General features: G+C 34.0%; 1 protein-coding gene across 1 annotated transcript in view; it reads left to right on the forward strand.

The window, feature by feature from the left end:
* CSPP1 (centrosome and spindle pole associated protein 1) overlaps positions 1–18,052 on the forward strand; it is a 160,680-nt gene that overhangs the window by 37,826 nt on the left and 104,802 nt on the right. Inside the window, exons 4-8 of the mRNA XM_035011283.1 lie at positions 5,662–5,765; positions 6,502–6,525; positions 11,172–11,252; positions 12,638–12,739; positions 13,685–14,124. Of these exons, the coding sequence (XP_034867174.1) occupies positions 5,662–5,765; positions 6,502–6,525; positions 11,172–11,252; positions 12,638–12,739; positions 13,685–14,124 (751 nt within the window). The remainder of the gene's footprint in view (positions 1–5,661; positions 5,766–6,501; positions 6,526–11,171; positions 11,253–12,637; positions 12,740–13,684; positions 14,125–18,052) is intronic.

Below are 18,052 nucleotides of genomic sequence, written 5' to 3' on the forward strand. Positions count from 1 at the left end.
CTATATATTCTTCCCTCATTTAATCTGGAGTTGGATTTCTTTTTTGGGACTTTCATACTACTTGTCCTCCCTATAACCCGACATCTTTGAAATTCGCACCATCAGTCTCTTGTACTCACTTCTTACTGCAGTTATTCGCCGATTCAGAGCCATTCCTCTAATTCCTTAAACATTTAGTACCTCTTTAGTTTTTTGACTTCATGTTGTGATAACTGTTTTCCACTCTTCCTCAGCCACCCACTTCAATAGTTCTTAGACCTCTGTTACCAGTGACTGAATTACAGTTGCAAATATTTTCTTTGATGACCACTTCCATTTTTTTTCAGCTGATTTTCTCTTGTATCCTGCCTCTGACAAACATTCCAAATAATTGACATTACCAGGACCTACCATCCCTTGATTCTACTCCCTTAAAGGACCTACCCTCTCATTACTTCCTTATGTGACTTAAGTTCCATGGTCCATTTTATCGACTCCCTTACCTTTCTTGCTTCTCTTTCCCTTTATCTTATCTATTTGGGAAAATCTCATCTCTTGTTAAATCTAACTCTGAGCCTTTTGTGTGCTGGTATGTACGTAGCCGATTTGGATGGAGAAAACCCACAACCATGTAATTGTTCTTACTTTAAAGTACTGACTACTAACCTAAGGTGTGTCCTCACGGCTGTTGGCGCTTCTGTTACATTTCCCTAATCCATTCCTATCCTACAAGGCAGCTATTTCATCTTTTCTTCTCTCCTCAAACTCCATTCCCCATCCCCCTGCCCATGGTTTTACTTTGTATTTCCCTGCAAAATAGAAGCAGTTAGAATTTACCCTTATCTCCCACCCTTACATCTGCCAGCCAACCCTCATCTGTACTATATATTCTGCCTTGTCTTCTGTTACCATAGATTGTTAGACCAACTCCTCTACTTATATAGCCTTCTGTCCCTTTTCATTGAAAATATTATCACTTCATCAATTTTCCTCCTCACCTGAATCATAAATTATTTTTCCTTTCTATTAGAACATTTATGTCAGAATATAAGCATTGCTATAATATCTCTTACTTTATAAAATCCTGTATGTTCCTCCAGCTACTGTCAGTTTCTAGGTTTTTCTTTGTTCAAAAGTTAGAATTATGTATATTTATTATCTCCAATTCCTCTCACCTCAGTTTCTTAAACCCTTTCCCATCAGGCTTACTTCTATGCTTCTCACCCACAAAGATTAAGATCTATAGTAACCTCTTACATAACTACATTTAGTGAGCAGTTTTGAAATCTTTTATGGTTCAACTTACCTGCTCCACTTAACATCTTACTGCTTCCTTAAAGCATTTTCTTCATTTGGCTTCTAGAGCTACTCTTCTGGTTTTTTTCCTATCTTACTAGTTCCTTGTGCAGATCACTTTTAACAAAGCCGGCCTGGGATGGACTGTCCTTAGGTCTGCCTGCAAGACTGGCCCTTGGCTAGTATCTTGAATTTAGCTAGTAAACAGTTCCTGGTACTGATCTAAAACTGATCTAAAAATCCTCTAAATGATAAGGTCATTGTGCCTAAATAAAATTGTATAAACCATATGACCAAGTAGAACAACTGCTTTCCTTTTGTAGAGTCTGGAATCTTGGTATGTGCTAGGCAGAGGGTGCCTGTGTGACCTGTTCTGACTAAAAACCTGGGGCACTGAGTCTAATGAGCTTTCTTAGTAGACAACACTTCACATTATGTTGTCACAAGTTGTGTCCTATGTGATTCCATGGGGGAAGAATTCTTGGGAGATTTGTACCTAGTTTCCTCTGGACTTTGTTGCGTGAGCTTTTTCCCTTTGCTAATTTTTCTTTGTATTCTTTCATAGTAATAAACTGTAATCATGAATATAATGCATTCTGTAAGTCTTTCTAGTGAATCACTCAGCCTGAAGGTGGCTTGGGGGACTTCCAGAAGACTCCTTTTCTTTTTTTTTTTTTCCTGGTTCCTTTTCAACTCCCTTACCTCTAAACTTTGGGTACTTGAAGAATCCATCTTCTGTGACCATAGTCCTATGTGTTTTTATCCATTTCTAGGCAGTGTCCTTCAATCTTATATCAAAATAGTATTAATCTGTATTTTAGACTCCAAAATTTTCTAGATTTATTTTCCATGCTCTGAAGTAATTATTTTGAAAATCAAGCAGAAATGATTACAGATTACCAGAGTAAGATAAAGAGACTTTTACTCTTGTTACTAGAAATTTGTGTGATTTTTACAAATTCATTTTAAGTACAATTATGCTTATGGAAATTTGGAAGAGAATTATAAAGGAGAAAACAATTACATTGTTAAATTTTAAAAATTATCAGAAAGGAAGCAGCAGTAGAATTTACATTGCAGAGAAGCTCTGAGGTTTAGACTAGGCCAAAAAATTACAGTTAATGTAAAGATTTCGGGAAATGGACAACAGGAAATTGATGTGTTTGTTTTTTTGTTTTTTTGTTTTTTTGTTTTTTACTAATTTTTAGTTGAATTTTTAATTCTCATTCTTTTTAACATTTGTAATCTTAGGTTTCTCTTATTGTGAACTAAATGTCAGACATTCTACTAGTTTTGTTCAGTTTGTACAAGTCAAATGAGTCCTATGTAATAATATCTTTATAGGTAAAGTTTGAGTACAGTGTTTCAATTAAAGCAGCCCTGTCCCTTGATAGTCACTTGCTTATGGAAAGTCCTATTATTATTTCCTATAATTTGTCTTTTGATTATTTTTATGTAGTAACTTCTCATGGTAATATAATAAAAGAGAAAGCTAAGTGTTCCATGGTAATTTGTTCTATAAATTGCTTATTAAGAGTGCTGTGTTAGAAGGTAAATTAATTTTAAAAAGATTGCATACTTTAGTTTTGAATATATAGTTATTTACCCCATAACCACTATAGGAGCTAATACTTGTAATTGATACAGTTCTGAAGCATAATGTTAACTGTCTTAGAGTCACTGATGTACTTCAGTGACATCACTTCAAATGACCCTAAGATGACACTAATGCTTTATTTGCCACTAGAACCATCATAAGACAACTGCTCTGAATTAAGTAAGTCTGACCATGTTTCTTAAGTCAGTTAAGATGCCATAGTTCATGCATAGTTTAAAAGGAACAGAATACTTAAATTGTTCCATATAGTTCTTAATTTTATTTCTCTGACCTACAACACTTCACATTATGTTGTCACAAGTTGTGTCTTATGTGATTCCATGGGGGAAGAATTCTTGGAGATTTGTACTTAGTTTCCTCTGGACTTTGTTGCGTGAGCAACAAAGGACTTTATTTTATGACAAAATAAAATAATAAAAATAACAGTTAAAAAGTATTTTCTGTTGACTAAACCTTAAACTTAATAAAATTTAAAGTAGTTCAGAAGGCAGTATGTATTCTTCCTTATCTCTTAAGACAATTATTACAAATACTGTTTGTGGCAATAGTAAAAGGCAAATCCTCTTGATAAATGAAACTGAACTTAGTATAAATAGTAATTTATAAATGAAAATCACATTTTAATTTCTATCTTTCCACATAAATCCACCAAGCAAAATTGAAAACCTGTATTAAAAACCACCTTAAATACATGACTTTTCAGAAAGCTGTGAATTACTGCTTTCCTGAGTAGGAAAGCCTGGCATGTTGAGAGGCATCATCCTTGCAGCATTGTTTTCTTTTTCTCCTTGACACAATAGAGTATCCATTGTGACTAGAGATAAGTAACTTTGGTTACTAGTTACTATGCTGCTTCTCTATGCAATCAGACTGCCTAAAAGCAGAAATGAAATATTAAAAATTGCGTGCTTTTTCCCTTTCTCTCATTCTTTCCTCGTATTCAAGGATTCATTCATATATTCATTCATACATTTATTCAGTGAACATTTCTTGGATATAAGTTATATACCAGGCATTATAAAATTGAATAAAGCATGGCCTTACCTTCATTGACCTTACAGCTTAGTTCCATGTGTGATACTCCATTCTGAATGTGAGAATTGAAACTGTTTCTCTCTTTAGGCTTGAATTCTGTATCTTTAAAAATAAGGTTTGGATTCCTATGTAAGGAAAGAATGCTTTTCTAGGATGATTTAAAATTCTAAGCATATGGGATACTTTAAATTCTTTTGGGAGAGAGTTGGGAGTGTGAGTGAGAGGCATCCCTAAGGATGCCTGCTTTACCCACTATTATCAGGATTATGTAGGCTAGAAGTGTTTATCAAGAGAATTCCATGGTGTTCCTGGTGGAAAGTGGAATTTAGTATTCCATAAAAATCAACAGACATCCATTTATATTTATACCACTTGGGGCTTTCCCCCCTGAAATATTTCAGTGATGTAATAAAGCAGTTATATGACACTTTTATGAAAAGTCCCATCATTTAGCTGCATTGTGAGGGAGTAAGACACAAAAATGGTGATACCTATATCAGTTTATAAACTATGGTTAATTATTTCACCTATATTCCTTGTAGCTGACTCATTAAGGAAAATTATTTTGTTTAGAAATGATAAACTTTTTATACTACGGTATTATATAGTAGGACTAAAAAAGGGAGAGGAGCTTCAAAAATCTAAATACTCATCTGATATCTGTGCTTCTTGACATAGTATTTTACTATTAAAAATATTTTGAAAGTATATAATTTGATTTTTAACAGCTTTATCGAGATAATTTACATATCACAAAGTTTACCCATTGAAATTGTACTACTCTGGTTTTTAGTATATTTACAAGTTGTACAGCCATCACTATTGTCTATCATCACCCCAAAATGTAATTTGATTTTTGAGCTCTATGTATGGAAACATGACTCAAAATTAAAGTTTTTCTTAAAAAATTAACATCCTTCTATGGAGTTTCTGTTTGGGATGATGAAAAAATTCTGGAAATTACCTTAATTTTGTGTGTGTGGTGGTTTGCACAGCATTGTGAATATGCTTAATGCCACTTAATTGTATGCTTAAAAACGGTTAAAATGGTAAATTTTATATTATGTATATTTTACCACAGTAAAAAATTAATACCCATTTATATGAAATCAGAATTGGTGGCTTAACTTCTAAAATTTTTGGAAATTTCAGCCTGAGCCATGCATAGTCCTAATAATTTTTTCTTGAACATGTTATAACAAAGATATTCTTACAGTAAAAAAAAAAAAAAATCACATTATTAATTTTCACAGACTAGAAAACAGACCTTAAAATTGTTGTAGGTATTTATCTTTATAGAAATTTCAGTAGAATTAAGTGAAGAAGTAAAGGTAATCAGCTTTAATTTTGTACTCTGAAAAAGCCAGATGCCAAACAATGCAGAATCATTTATCTAAAGGGAGAAGAAGTAAATACACAGACACATGCACACACACACAGTAATTTAAAAGTATCTGTTTATAGGTGCATAAAGTCTCTGGAAGAAAATATAAGAAACAATAATGGTTGTTTTGGGCAGGAGAACTGGGTGACTGGGTTTCATGGGCGTGAGGGATATTTTCCATATGTGTGAATGTATGACCTGCTGAAACATTTTAAGTAAACTATTATCCTGATCCCAGTCTCAGAATCAAACATGACTGTGTTCTTTGCTACTGTGCTTTGGTGACAGCAGATTGTATTGAAATTGACATTGAAAATGAGCTATATTGCTTAAGTTGTTTTCTTTCTAGGAATTGATTATGGATTAAGTTTACCACTTGGGGAAGATTATGAACGTAAGAAACATAAACTAAAAGAAGAATTGAGGCAAGATTACAGACGTTATCTTACTCAGGTAATATATTCTATTAGTTAGCTGCATCTTATGCTTCAAAATTCACTTGCTAAATTTATTTTCCTAAGGTTTTAGTCAAATGTGTTAATTTTTAGGTTTTCATTGGTATCTAACAGTAGGATATTAAAGTGACAGTTAAGGGACATATATGACATTGGTAGAAAGTGGTGCTGAGAATTGGTGCCATGGAATAACAGATTCTTGATCTTTGCAGTGGGGTAGTGGGTTTTAATTTTAAATGAGATTGTAAGTTCTGGTTGTTCATGTTTTCTCTAGAGTTATCATGGTTTAAAAAAAACCCAATTACGATTCCCTGCTCCTCTCTTCCCCACGACCATGTATTTAAATGACACATGGAATTGTAGTTGCCACTTATTTTCCTGTTGGCTAAGCTTTTAAAAACTTCATTTAACATATTTACTTAGCTTCCAAAGTCTTTGCTTTATGATTTAATCTATTTACTTAGCAGAACCCTTGTTTTAAGTATGTTTGGTTAAATTATGTAATGCCTAAACTAAAGATTTCTTGTAAGTTTTGAAACGCAGTTTACTTTTTAGCTTATCAAATTATTTTAAACAATTATGATGTTTCTAGTCATCCCGAGATATTCTGTTGTTTTTAATACTTTGTAATGTTTATTCCAAGTGTATAAGTGGTCTCTTATTTATTCTGATTTGCATATGGAGAGAAAGACTTTGAATACATTTTATCAATGGTTTGTTTCCCTTGACTTTAGGGTATTACACAAGCAAAAAGACAGGTAGGGTTGCCTGCAAAATGTTCTTAATTTTTTTTTCTTATTTCTTAGATCTAGTAGCTTGCAGTTATTTTCATTTATGATGTTGCTCTCAAACTAGTAAGAAAAATAACTTCATTTGTGATATTGAGACTTTTGAATGGTAACATTTTGTATCCTTGCTTTTACCAAGATGGCAGTCTATATGTTATAATTTTTCATTAATTCAATCAAGCATTCTTTTTGATTTCTGCTTTGCATTTATTTTTGTTGCTTTCTTATGCATCTTTTAGAAATATTCTGCAGCTATTATAAGCCCATTTATTTTCAGCATGCCAGTTTTTTTCTTCAAATTATGCTAATCACATTAAGATTAATAAAAGATACTCAGGATATTCTAAGATTTTTTTAACTGTGTGTTGTCAGGATTTGGATTACTCAGTATTTTTGTACCCAAACCCATGGATTGTGTTTGTAAATTTATATTGGAAAACAAAAACACTATAGTTTTACAGAACTTTTTTTTTTTTTTTTAAAGATTTTATTTATTTATTTGACAGAGACATAGCGGGAGAGGGAACACAAGCAGGGGGAATGGGAGAGGGAGAAGCAGGCTTCCCACGGAGCAGGGAGCCTGATGCGGGGCTCGATCCCAGGACCCCGGGATCATGACCTGAGCCGAAGGCAGACGCTTAACGACTGAGCCACCCAGGCGCCCCTTACAGAACTTTTTTTTAAAAAGAATCTCACAGGGCGCCTGGGTGGCTCAGACGGTTAAGCATCTGCCTTTGGCTCAGGTCATGATCCCTCCTGGGATCAAGTCCTGCATGGGGCTCCCTGCTCAGCGGGAAGCCTACTTCTCCCTCTGCTTCTCTCTCTCTCTCTCTGTCTCTCATGAATAAATAAATAAAATCTTTAAAAAATAAATAAAAAGAATCTCACACATTCATTCATTCACCCAACATTTTTTAAGTACTTACAAAGAAGAATCTGTCTTCAAGGGGTCTTAGAATCTGGTCATAGAGATAACATTCATACAGGTTAGAAACTGATAACTAATAAGGCTGTAATGATCAGGAAAGACCTCAAGGTGTTATTTTGTAAGACATTGTAGGATAGGTAGGATTTGGATATTCTAGAGGGCAAATCAAGGAGAGGAAGCTTTTCAGACGGAGAATATAGAAAGAAGGACTTGGACAGTAGGCTTTAGCTTTGTATGAATGAGTCACATGTGATTTACCAGTCTGAGTAGGTTAGAGTAGATTCTTTTTGAGAGTAGTAAAAAATAATGATGTAGGTGGATAGGATAGATTAGATTTTTTTTTAAAGGAATGAATGAATGAATGAATGAATGAATGAATTTATTGTTATTTATTTAATTTTTAAATAGGCTCTACACCCAACATGGAGCTTCAACTCATGACCCTGAGATTAAGAGTTGCATGCTCTACAGAATGAGCCAGCGAGGTGCTCCTAGATTAGATTTTTAATTTGATATGTGTGAAACATTATACCTCCTTAAGCAGCCTGTGAAGACCTTGATAACTGTTTTAGGACTGTTAGTTCTGCATATTAGAGATTATCTTATTATTTATTTTAAATTACTGCCACAGATTTTTAGCTTCTCCTTCCACTAATTTTCAGTCTGTTCTTCATACTACTTTCCAGAATGATGCTATCCCTTACCAATTTAAATACTTCAGTGTCTCCTCACAGACCTTCAGGATAAAAAGGCATACTCCTTAGCATGGCATGTGGTCTTTCATGTTCCAGCCCACCTCCCAAGCCTTGTACCTCAATATTCTCCCCCTCTCCCACCACTTATTGGGTGGGGTTTTCCTCTAGTTATCTACCATTTTCACTTGTGGATTTTATACTACTTCATAGATAGAAGATTTTAAAAAAGAGTGGTGGTAGGAGGCATAGGAAGAAATTGCCTTTATGAAAGAGAAAAAGATCAAGGAGTACAAATCTTTAAATTCAAATGGATATGAAGGAGTTTTTGGTGTTGGGTTATCAAGAATGTGGTTGTAATAGAGGAGCAGTAGGCCCTTACTATGCAAGAGACAAATTTTGGTTGATGTCTGAGAAGGTGGGCATGGAAAGGAAAGCACAGGAAAAAGAAAATTACATAGGATTTGGGTAGGTGGCTGCAGTGGCTTCCTTGACCCCTAGGAAGTCCTATTCTTTCTAGATTTTTTTTCTGTGCCTTCCAGACTTTTGGATTGCGTGGATATTTAAATTAAAAAAAATTAAATCCTGGGGTGCCTGGGTGGCTCAGTTGGTTGAGCAACTGCCTTCGGCTCAGGTCATGATCCTGGAGTCCCGGGATCGAGTCCCACATCGGGCTCCCTGCTCAGCAAGGAGTCTGCTTCTCCCTCTGACCCTCCTTTCTCTCATGCTCTCTGTCTCTTATTCTCTCTCTCTCAAATAAATAAAATCTTAAAAAAAAAAAATTCTTAAATTTTGCCAAGAAGAACCATTTTTTCTTTCCAGTTTTTAGAATAGAAGACACTTGACCATTTAAAAGTGCAGGGAGAACATATTCTCAGAAGAACAATTTTGAAATTGAATTAGTAAATGTATATTTACAGCCCAGACTTCTCTCCTGAACCTCACACTTTTCCATTTGGCTACCTATCTTAGAAATCTAATGGGTATCTTATGTTGAGCATGTCCAAAAGGGAACTCTGGATTTCTATTTTTCCCACTCCCATCCTCAAGAAGCCTGAATTGCTTGTAGCCTGTTCTTTTAATTTTGTCATAGCACTTAGCACCTTCTAACATACCATTCTCTTCCTTATGTTTATTATTTGTCAGTTTCCCATGCTTGAATGTAAGCTTCAGGAAGGCAGGGATCTTTTTTTCTTCACTGATGAATCTCAGATATATCAAACAGTTTGGGACAGTAGGCATTCAGTATTTGTTGAATGAATGAGACAATGTCTGGAATTTAACTTTTTTAATAACTCACTATACTGTCCTTATTATTTATTTTTTTCATTTTATTGAACATTTCAAACACCGTTCTGGGACTGTGTTGGGAGTGTGAACTGCCCAGTGAAGGAGCGAGGATGCTGTATCTCTGTCTTTCCGGGGTTGGAACTCTGAATATGTTTTTTTGTACATGTGTAACTCTACAAAATGGCTACGTTTATAGTGTACTTTTTATATAAGGGTTAAACTGACTCAGGGATCTAGTCAGGTATCCTATTTTTTCCCCTGACAAATAAGTTTAGAGTTCTATACAATCAACTTTCAAATCAACTTTTGTAGCACAACTTACTTCTAAGTTTAGATTGAATGAAACCTTATATTTTTATTTTTTTTTTAAAGATTTATTTACTTATTTTAGAGAGAGAGAGAGAGAAAGCACAAGTGGGAAGGGCAGAGGGAGAGAGAGAGAGCGAGAGAATCTCCAGCGGATTCCACTGAGCACGGAGCCTGACACGGGGTTTGATCTCACAACCCTGAGATCGTGACCTGAGCGGAAACCCAAGAGTTTGGGCGCTTAACCGACTGCGCCACCCAGGCGCCCCTCAATCAAACCTTATTAATCATTAAGTTTTATTAATCACTCTGCTCCCAAATGCTTTGAATATAATTATGTTGTAGCAGTTGGTACATTATAGTTATTTGTTTACATGTTTGTTTCCTCAGCTGAATTGTAAATTTCTTACATAGAGGGGATATATTCTTATCTTTGTCCCCCTACCACCAAGAAAAGTAACTGGAAAGTTTTAGGTAGTCAATATTTGCTTGTTTAATGAATAAATAAAAGGCATGGAACTACACAGCTTGACAAGTATCAGTTCATTTAATCCTCATAACTTAGTGATTTAGATGGCATTATCCCTGCCTTATTGGACAGAGAAATTGAGGCAGAGACGTTAAGTAACTTCCAGATTATATGACTACCAAGCAGTGCTAGAAAGTTGAGGATCATACGTATTTTTACTCATCCCTTGTGTTTACTTTAAAAGTATTCAAAGATATTTTACATTTTTAATCCTCTGATCCTTATACCAGTTTTGGTAGGTAGGCAGAGCAGATACCATTCTCATTTTATGTATGAAGACGGGGTCAGGGAGGTTAAGCAACTTGCTCAGTGTTATAGAACTGAGAAGTGTTGGGGCTAGTCCTAGAGCCCAGGTCTTTTGACTCCTAGTCTGATGATCTGTCTACTCTGCGTTATCTAAATCTTTACAAGAGTGGAGGTACATAGAAGGAAACAATGTTCATAGTTTATATCTTTTGGCATTTGAGTGGATATCCCTTCGTAAATTATTGCAGGAAAATTAGTAAAAAACATTATTGCAGCATGTATATGGATCTTGCTGAAGAAAAGTAGGACACTGAGAATGAAGAATATGTGCTTAGAAGAGAAATATAAATTGGGAAAGAGTTTCCTTTTTTCCCAGGTTTTTTAATCATCTGGAATTATATATATGTTGCAAATGAAAATTAAGACCTGATTCTCCTCTTCAGGGACCTGTTGATTAGAAGAAAATTCTGTTTTCTAATTACTTTGGTACTTTCTGTCTTCATCTCCATTCCATTCTTTTGCTCTGCATAATGCATAGTTTAGAAAATAGAATGTAAAGACACATTTATGAAACATTTTATAAAGGCAATTAGGTAATATATTTTTTTAATGTGTATATATACAGAAAAATTTTCTGTCCACGAGTGAAACAGATCCATCTACTCTGGGAGTTTCTCTTCCTATTGGTGAGAGGTTATCTGCCAAGGTAGGTGGATAGGAATAGTTACTGTGGGTAGTAGTTTTATGAGGTATCAAAATAATTAACATACTCCTGACTTAAATGCAAGCGGGAGATATATCATTTCCCATTCTTGAATATATGTCTTTTAAAAAAATCTGTGGAGTCCCTAGTTGTGCTGTTTTTAAAAGAACTTTTGAACATAACGTTTATAATGATGTGAGTGATATATCTTTAATATGTGAATTAATTGAATATTTAGAATTTATGTTTTTCAGCATTGGTTTCTGAGCTATAAAGTTCATGCTCTGTGTCACAGTTATCAGTGAGATGAGTGAATGAGAGTATACTGAACTTTGATGTAGAGTGAGGTCTGGAGCTACTTGAATGTGTTTCTATCACTCTACAAATACATGTACTTTTTTTTTTTTTTTTAAAGATTTTATTTATTTATTTGACAGAGAGCAAGCACAAGTAGGGAGAGCAGCAGGCAGGGGGAGAGGGAAAAGCAGGCTTCCAGGAGAGTAGGGAGCCCAATGCGGAGCGTGATCTCAGGACCCTGGGATCATGACCTGAGCTGAAGACAGCCGCTTAACCGAGCCACCCAGGTGCCCCGACATCTACTTACTCTTTAGAGGTGGTAGTGATAAAGCACTGCATACCCCTTGTAGGGACTGAATTTCCAAGCTAGATCAGCGATCATGACATAGTACATAAGTCAAACAGATAATAAGTTTCAAAAGATGACCTAGTTAAATCTTTAATTTTTTTTTTTTTTAGATTGTCCTGTTTCAATGACAGTGGAGATATTAAGGCGTAAAAACATTTCCTAATGTAGTATGTGTTTCAACAGAACATTTATATTATAATATTTTAGTGTCTGTGATAATTGTACCTTTTTATGTTTAAAATATAATCAATCTTCTTGATACTTGAGAAAGAAATGATTAGCAGTAGGTTTTTTGGGAGTGGAACAGATTCCCCCTTTTGGTAGGGGAATACAGGCGGGAGATGTCTCTGAGGAGGAAAGAAGGAAGGTAACTGGTCAAATTTCCTTGGAAACATGGTAATGACAGGTCTCCTGGCAAACACAGTCATGTAGTTACTAGTGGGATAGATTTATTTACGAATGTTTTTGGTTGAAGCAGCTCCCTTCTGTTAAAGACCTCCTGTATTAACCTGGATCTAAGCATGTAGTAATTAATGTGGCAAGAAAGGATGTGGGGAATTGCATTGGTTGTTTCAGACCTCTTCCTGCCTCTCTTGTGCCTTGCAACTACTTCTATCCTTGAGATTATTAATAAAGCTTGATTCTGGGTAAGATCTCTTATTTTGTATGAGTTTGATTGGACATAAAGGTACTTTTTCCTGAAGTTGGAGTTTTAACATTACCTTTTGATTTTTATTTTAAGGAAAGGTTGAAACTTGAACGCAACAAAGAATACAATCAATTTCTCAGGGGTAAGGAAGAATCTACTGACAAGTTCAGACAGGTAGAAAAGAGTAGTACTGAGGTAGGTTTTGCTTTTAAAGTAAATCTTTAACACCAGAGGTTGAATATTTTGTACTTACTTGAAAATATTTTTATATGTTAAACATTTCACTTGGTTTTTATGTAAATATTTTAAAGATTAAGCCAAATTGAACTAAACACAGGGCATTTTAATATTTAATTTTATTAATGGTTTTATCACATATTGAAGAACTTACCCTACTTTTTAACTTCATGGGGGAGGTTTAATTTAGAGATTGGCTTTAAGTGATGTTTAGTTTTTTACTAAACAATAAAGTTTTTTACTTTTTATTAAAAAAATTTTTTTTGAGAGAGTGCCAGCAGGCAAGGGAGGGGGCCCGGGAAGGGGGGCGAGGGAGAGAGAGAATCTTAGGCAGGCTCCATGCCCAGCATGGATGGAGCCTGGCACGGAGCTCAGTCTCCTGACCCTGAGATCATGACCTGAACCAAAATCAAGAGTTGGACACTTAATGTACTGAGCCACCCAGTGCCCCTAGTTTTTACTTTTAAGATTTTTAAAATGCTGACCATTTCTAGCTATATATTTTTTTCCAAATTTAAGAATGGTTGATGTTAATAGGGCCAAAAAATTGACCACTTTCTATATTGTTTGTATTAATAATTTAATTTGAAATATTTTGAAGCAATATTACATGCCAAAATATGCCTATTATCTCCTGGGATAGGAATTTGCATTTAGTTTATCCTCTCTTTTTGTAGCCACTTACCCATATCACTGTTGCTTGTTATATTTTATTTATTAAGTTTTGAAGGCTAACATTTCCTTGGAGTTTTTTTTTTTTTCTAAAGATAAGCTATTTCTTTTGGGTGATTAGGCCTTGGAGTTGAGATGATAAATAGATTAAGCATCATTTGAGGGTATAATTACTTTTTAAGAAATAGCATTGTATTAAGATCTGTTTTGTTTTCTTTTTTAATTGACCAGCACAAGAATCAAAGAAATAAAAAACCTATTAGTCAGGTTAAGCCTGATTTACCTTCACAAATACAAACATCTTGTGAAAATTCAGACGGTCCTATAAGAAATGTCTTAACTCCTTCGGAGGCATATGAAGAGCTTCTAAACCAAAGAAGACTAGAGGAGGACAGATATCGACAACTAGATGATGAAATTGAATTAAGGAACAGAAGAATCATTAAAAAAACTAATGAAGAAGTGGGCATTTCCAGTAAAAAACATCAAAGGTTTGCCAACAAAGCTGAAATTCCAGATAGAAGATTTTGCCGGTTTAATGAGGATGGTGTTTTTGATAGACAGTATTATAGACCAGATCAAGATCCTGAAGTAAGTGAAGAAATGGACGAGAGGTTTAGATATGAAAGTGATTTTGATAGAAGACTTTTGAGAGTATATACAAATGACAGGTATTTACAACTTCATTTTTATTTTCTTTATTTGCTTAGTATTAATGTTGTTACTTTTTATGATTATGTTAGGGAGAAGCAGTTTCATTTTTCTACATATTTGGTTAATTCTAAGATGCTGTCAGTTTGAAGTTATAGCATTATTTTTTATGTGCCACTGAAGGAACAAATAAAACCCCCCAAGATGGGGGAAAAAGAGACCCTGTAATAAAGCTGGGACACTGAAAGGCTACATCCTTCCTGTAAAATTAAGTGGGAAATAAACTTTTTCACAGAAGGGGACATAAAGGAAACTTCCATGTTTCAACCTTGGCACTTAATGGAGGGATTAAAAAAAAAAAAAAAAAAAAAAAAAGCATCTCTGAGATTTTGAACTGTAAGCCAGTACTGATTCAGGTTTGCAGTCTGAATTCATGTTGCCAATATTGTTTAAAAAACTTTGAGACAAGAATTCAGGGTTGTCTCAGATTCATAGTGCTCCTAGGTGACTGACAGGAGAACAAACTCCTCTTTGCGAGAACCTGAATTAAAACCAGGTTGCTGGCAATCCCAGATTCAGATTTTAACATGTGGATTAAAAGAACATTTTAAAATTGATGAAATACAGCTTATTCCTTTAATGTTCTTATGCTCTCAGTACTTCTATCAATATACTTTATTGTTTTTAAGTCACTTATTATTAAACATTTACTTAAGTGAAATGATACCAGATTTTTTTTTTTTTTTTTTTTTAATGATACCAGATTTTTACTATCAGATTTTCAGATGCCTTTCAGTTCTTTGGGATGATTATTTTTGGGACACTACTTGTAATTTCTTAACTGCTACAGTGAGGTTTTATTTTATTAAGTCATTTATCTTAATACTTAAAATTTGCTCTGTTTTCATAAACTTTTGGAGATAGAAATATGGCAGGGTTCCATATTTCTTGAAAGGGTGAAATCTAAATTTTGAAGTTTATGGGACCTGTTTATTTAGTCCAAATAGATTACCTTTTAAGTATTTTAGAAAATTTCTGAGACATAATGCTGTACATTCAGTATTCTAGATACTAATAATACAAAACCTTTACAGTTTGTTGTCTTCTACTCTTTATTCTGTAGCTATTATGGCCTCTCACTCAGTCTTTTTAATAGTCATCCTGATTTAAGTGATGTGAGTGAAGGATTAGAATTTTGCAATGCTACTTGTCATTTCTGATTTGAATCTAATTGTTCGTACTCCAGAAAATACTCTAAATCTTACAATGTTTTATATTTGAAAATGTTTATACCTGAAGGTAGTCAAAGTCTGCCTTGACTAAAAGAGCTCTCAGTTGGGGAACTGCAGGCAGTCTTGGACTCTTGGTTCTGCCTTCTTTGTACATGAAAACATTTTTTTCTTTATGGTGTCTGTTTATTTTTAAAGTGTAATGTAATGCTATCTTTTAAGTTTGGAATTTCAAGAAACTTATTATGATGATTGCTTTTAAAATATGCTTATTATCTTTGTAATTCTATCCTGTGATAATTTTTTACTTGAACAAATGAATTTCAGCCTAATTATTTGAGAACTATCTTATTTTCTTATATACTCCATAAATGAAATGAACTTTTTATATAATCTTCTCCAAGTAGCGTTTTAAGATTAAACATGAGGACAAATGAGAATAATTCCTGTTACACATTTTTAAATGTTTAGAAGTATTTCTTCAAGTTTAAATCATTATTATATAATACTTCCATTTTGTTAATGCATAAACTTACATCTCTAGATGTAAGGTTTTTCACGTGTGTCTCTAAGGCATGAGGTTAAAACTGAATTTCTGTATTTCCGATTTGTAAGATTCCTTAATTCCAGCCAAAAAAAAAAAATTCACATCTGTCATTCAGTAGTTTTTATTTAGGAGGCAGAGTGGTTGATAGGAAAAATGACTACTTGTTAGTAAAATTTTTGAGACTACAGAAATGTATAACTGCTCTAACCATTTATTCTTTAAAAACATTTTTTTTTAATTAAGTATAGTTGATAGGCAGTGTTATATTAGTTTTAGGTGCACAGATAGGGATTCGTCAGTTTTACGCATTATGCCGTGTTCATCACAATATATGTAGTTACCATCTCTCACCATACAACATTATTATAACAATACTGTCTATATTCCCTAAGTTGTATTTTTCATCTCTGTGACTTATTTTTTTACTAGGGGTTTGTGTCTCTTAATACCTGTTACCTGTTTAGCCCTTTCCGCCTGCATCCCTACCCTCTGGCAATAAGATTGTTGTCTGTACTTATGAGTCTGTTTCTGTTTTTTGTTTGTTCATTTGTTTTGTTTTTTAGATTTCACATATGAGTGAAATCATATGGTATTTTTCTTTTCCTGACTGACTTATTTTCACTTGGCATAATACCCCCCTAGGTCCATCCATGTTGTTGGAAATGGCAAGATCTCATTCTTTTTTATGGCTAATATTACATTTTATATCTATACCACATCTTTTTTATCCATTCATCTATGGATGGACACTTGGGTTGCTTGGCTATTGTAAGTAATATTGCAATAAACATAGAGGTGCAGGTATCTTTTCAAATTAGGGTTTTCATTTTCTTTGATTAAATACCCAATAGTGGAATTACTGGATCATATGGTATATCTATTTTTAATATTTTGAGCCATCTCCATACTGTTTTCCATAGTGGCTACACCAGTTTACATTCCCAGCACAGTGTACGGGAGTTCCTTTTACTCCACAGCCTAACTAGCACTTACTATTTTTTGTCTTTTTGATACTAGCCATTCTTGTGGTATGATGTGATATCTCATTGTGGTTTTCATTTGCATTTCCCTGATGGTTAGTGATGTTGAGCATCTTTTCATGTGTCTGTTGGCCATTTGTTCGTCTCTTTGGAAAAATGACTGCTCAGGTCCTCTACTTGTTTTCTAATCAGATTATTTGCTTTTTGGTTTGAATTATATGAGTTCTTTATATGTTCTGGAAATTAACCCCTTATTGGATGAATCATTTGCAGATATCTCCAGTAGGTTGCTTTTTGTTTTGTTGATGATTTCCTTTTTGTACAAAAGCATTTTATTTTGGTGTGGTCCTGATAGCTTTTGTTTCCCTTACCTTAAGAGACATATCCGTAAATATGTTGCTAAGGCTGATGTCCAAGAGACTGCTATGTTTCCTCTTACGAGTTTTATGGTTTCAGGTCTCATGTTTAGGTCTTCAAATCCATTTTGAGTTTATTTTTATGTATGGTGTAAGAAAGTGGTTCAATTTTATTTTTTTACATGTAGCTGTCCAGTTTTCCCAGCACCATTTGTTGAAGAAATGTCTTTTTCCCCATTGTAGATTCTTGCCTCCTTGATCATAGATTAATTGACTTTGTAAAGTGTGGGTGTATTTCTGGGGTGTCTGTTCATTCCTTTGATCCATATGTCTATTTTTGTGCCAGCACGATACTGTTTTGATTACTATAGCTTTGTAGTACTATATTGAATTTTGGATTGTGATGCTTCTAGCTTTGTTATTCTTTCTCAAGATTGCTTTGGCTATTCAGAGTCTTTTGTGGCTCAGTACAAATTTTAGGATTATTTGTTTAAATTCTGTGATAAATGCTTTTGGTATTTTGGTAGGAATTGCATTGAATCTGTAGATTGCTCTGGGCAGTTGGGACATTTTTAAAAATATTATTTTTTCCAGTGCATTACCGTAGAATATCTTTCTATTTGTGTCATCACTTTCTTTCATCAGAGTCTTATAATTTTCACACTATAGGTCTTTCACCTCCTTGGTTAAATTTATTCCTAGGGTTTTTTTCTTCTTTTTTTGATGCAATTGTAAATGGGACTAAAATTTTTTTTTTCTCTCTGCTATTTTATTATTGGTGTATAGAAATGCAGCAGATTTCTGTATATTAATTTTCTTTTTTTAAAAAAAGAGAT

The sequence above is a fragment of the Mirounga leonina genome, unplaced genomic scaffold (assembly GCF_011800145.1).
Source record: "Mirounga leonina isolate KUSES-001 unplaced genomic scaffold, KU_Mleo_1.0 Mir_165, whole genome shotgun sequence".
Lineage (NCBI taxonomy): Eukaryota > Metazoa > Chordata > Mammalia > Carnivora > Phocidae > Mirounga > Mirounga leonina.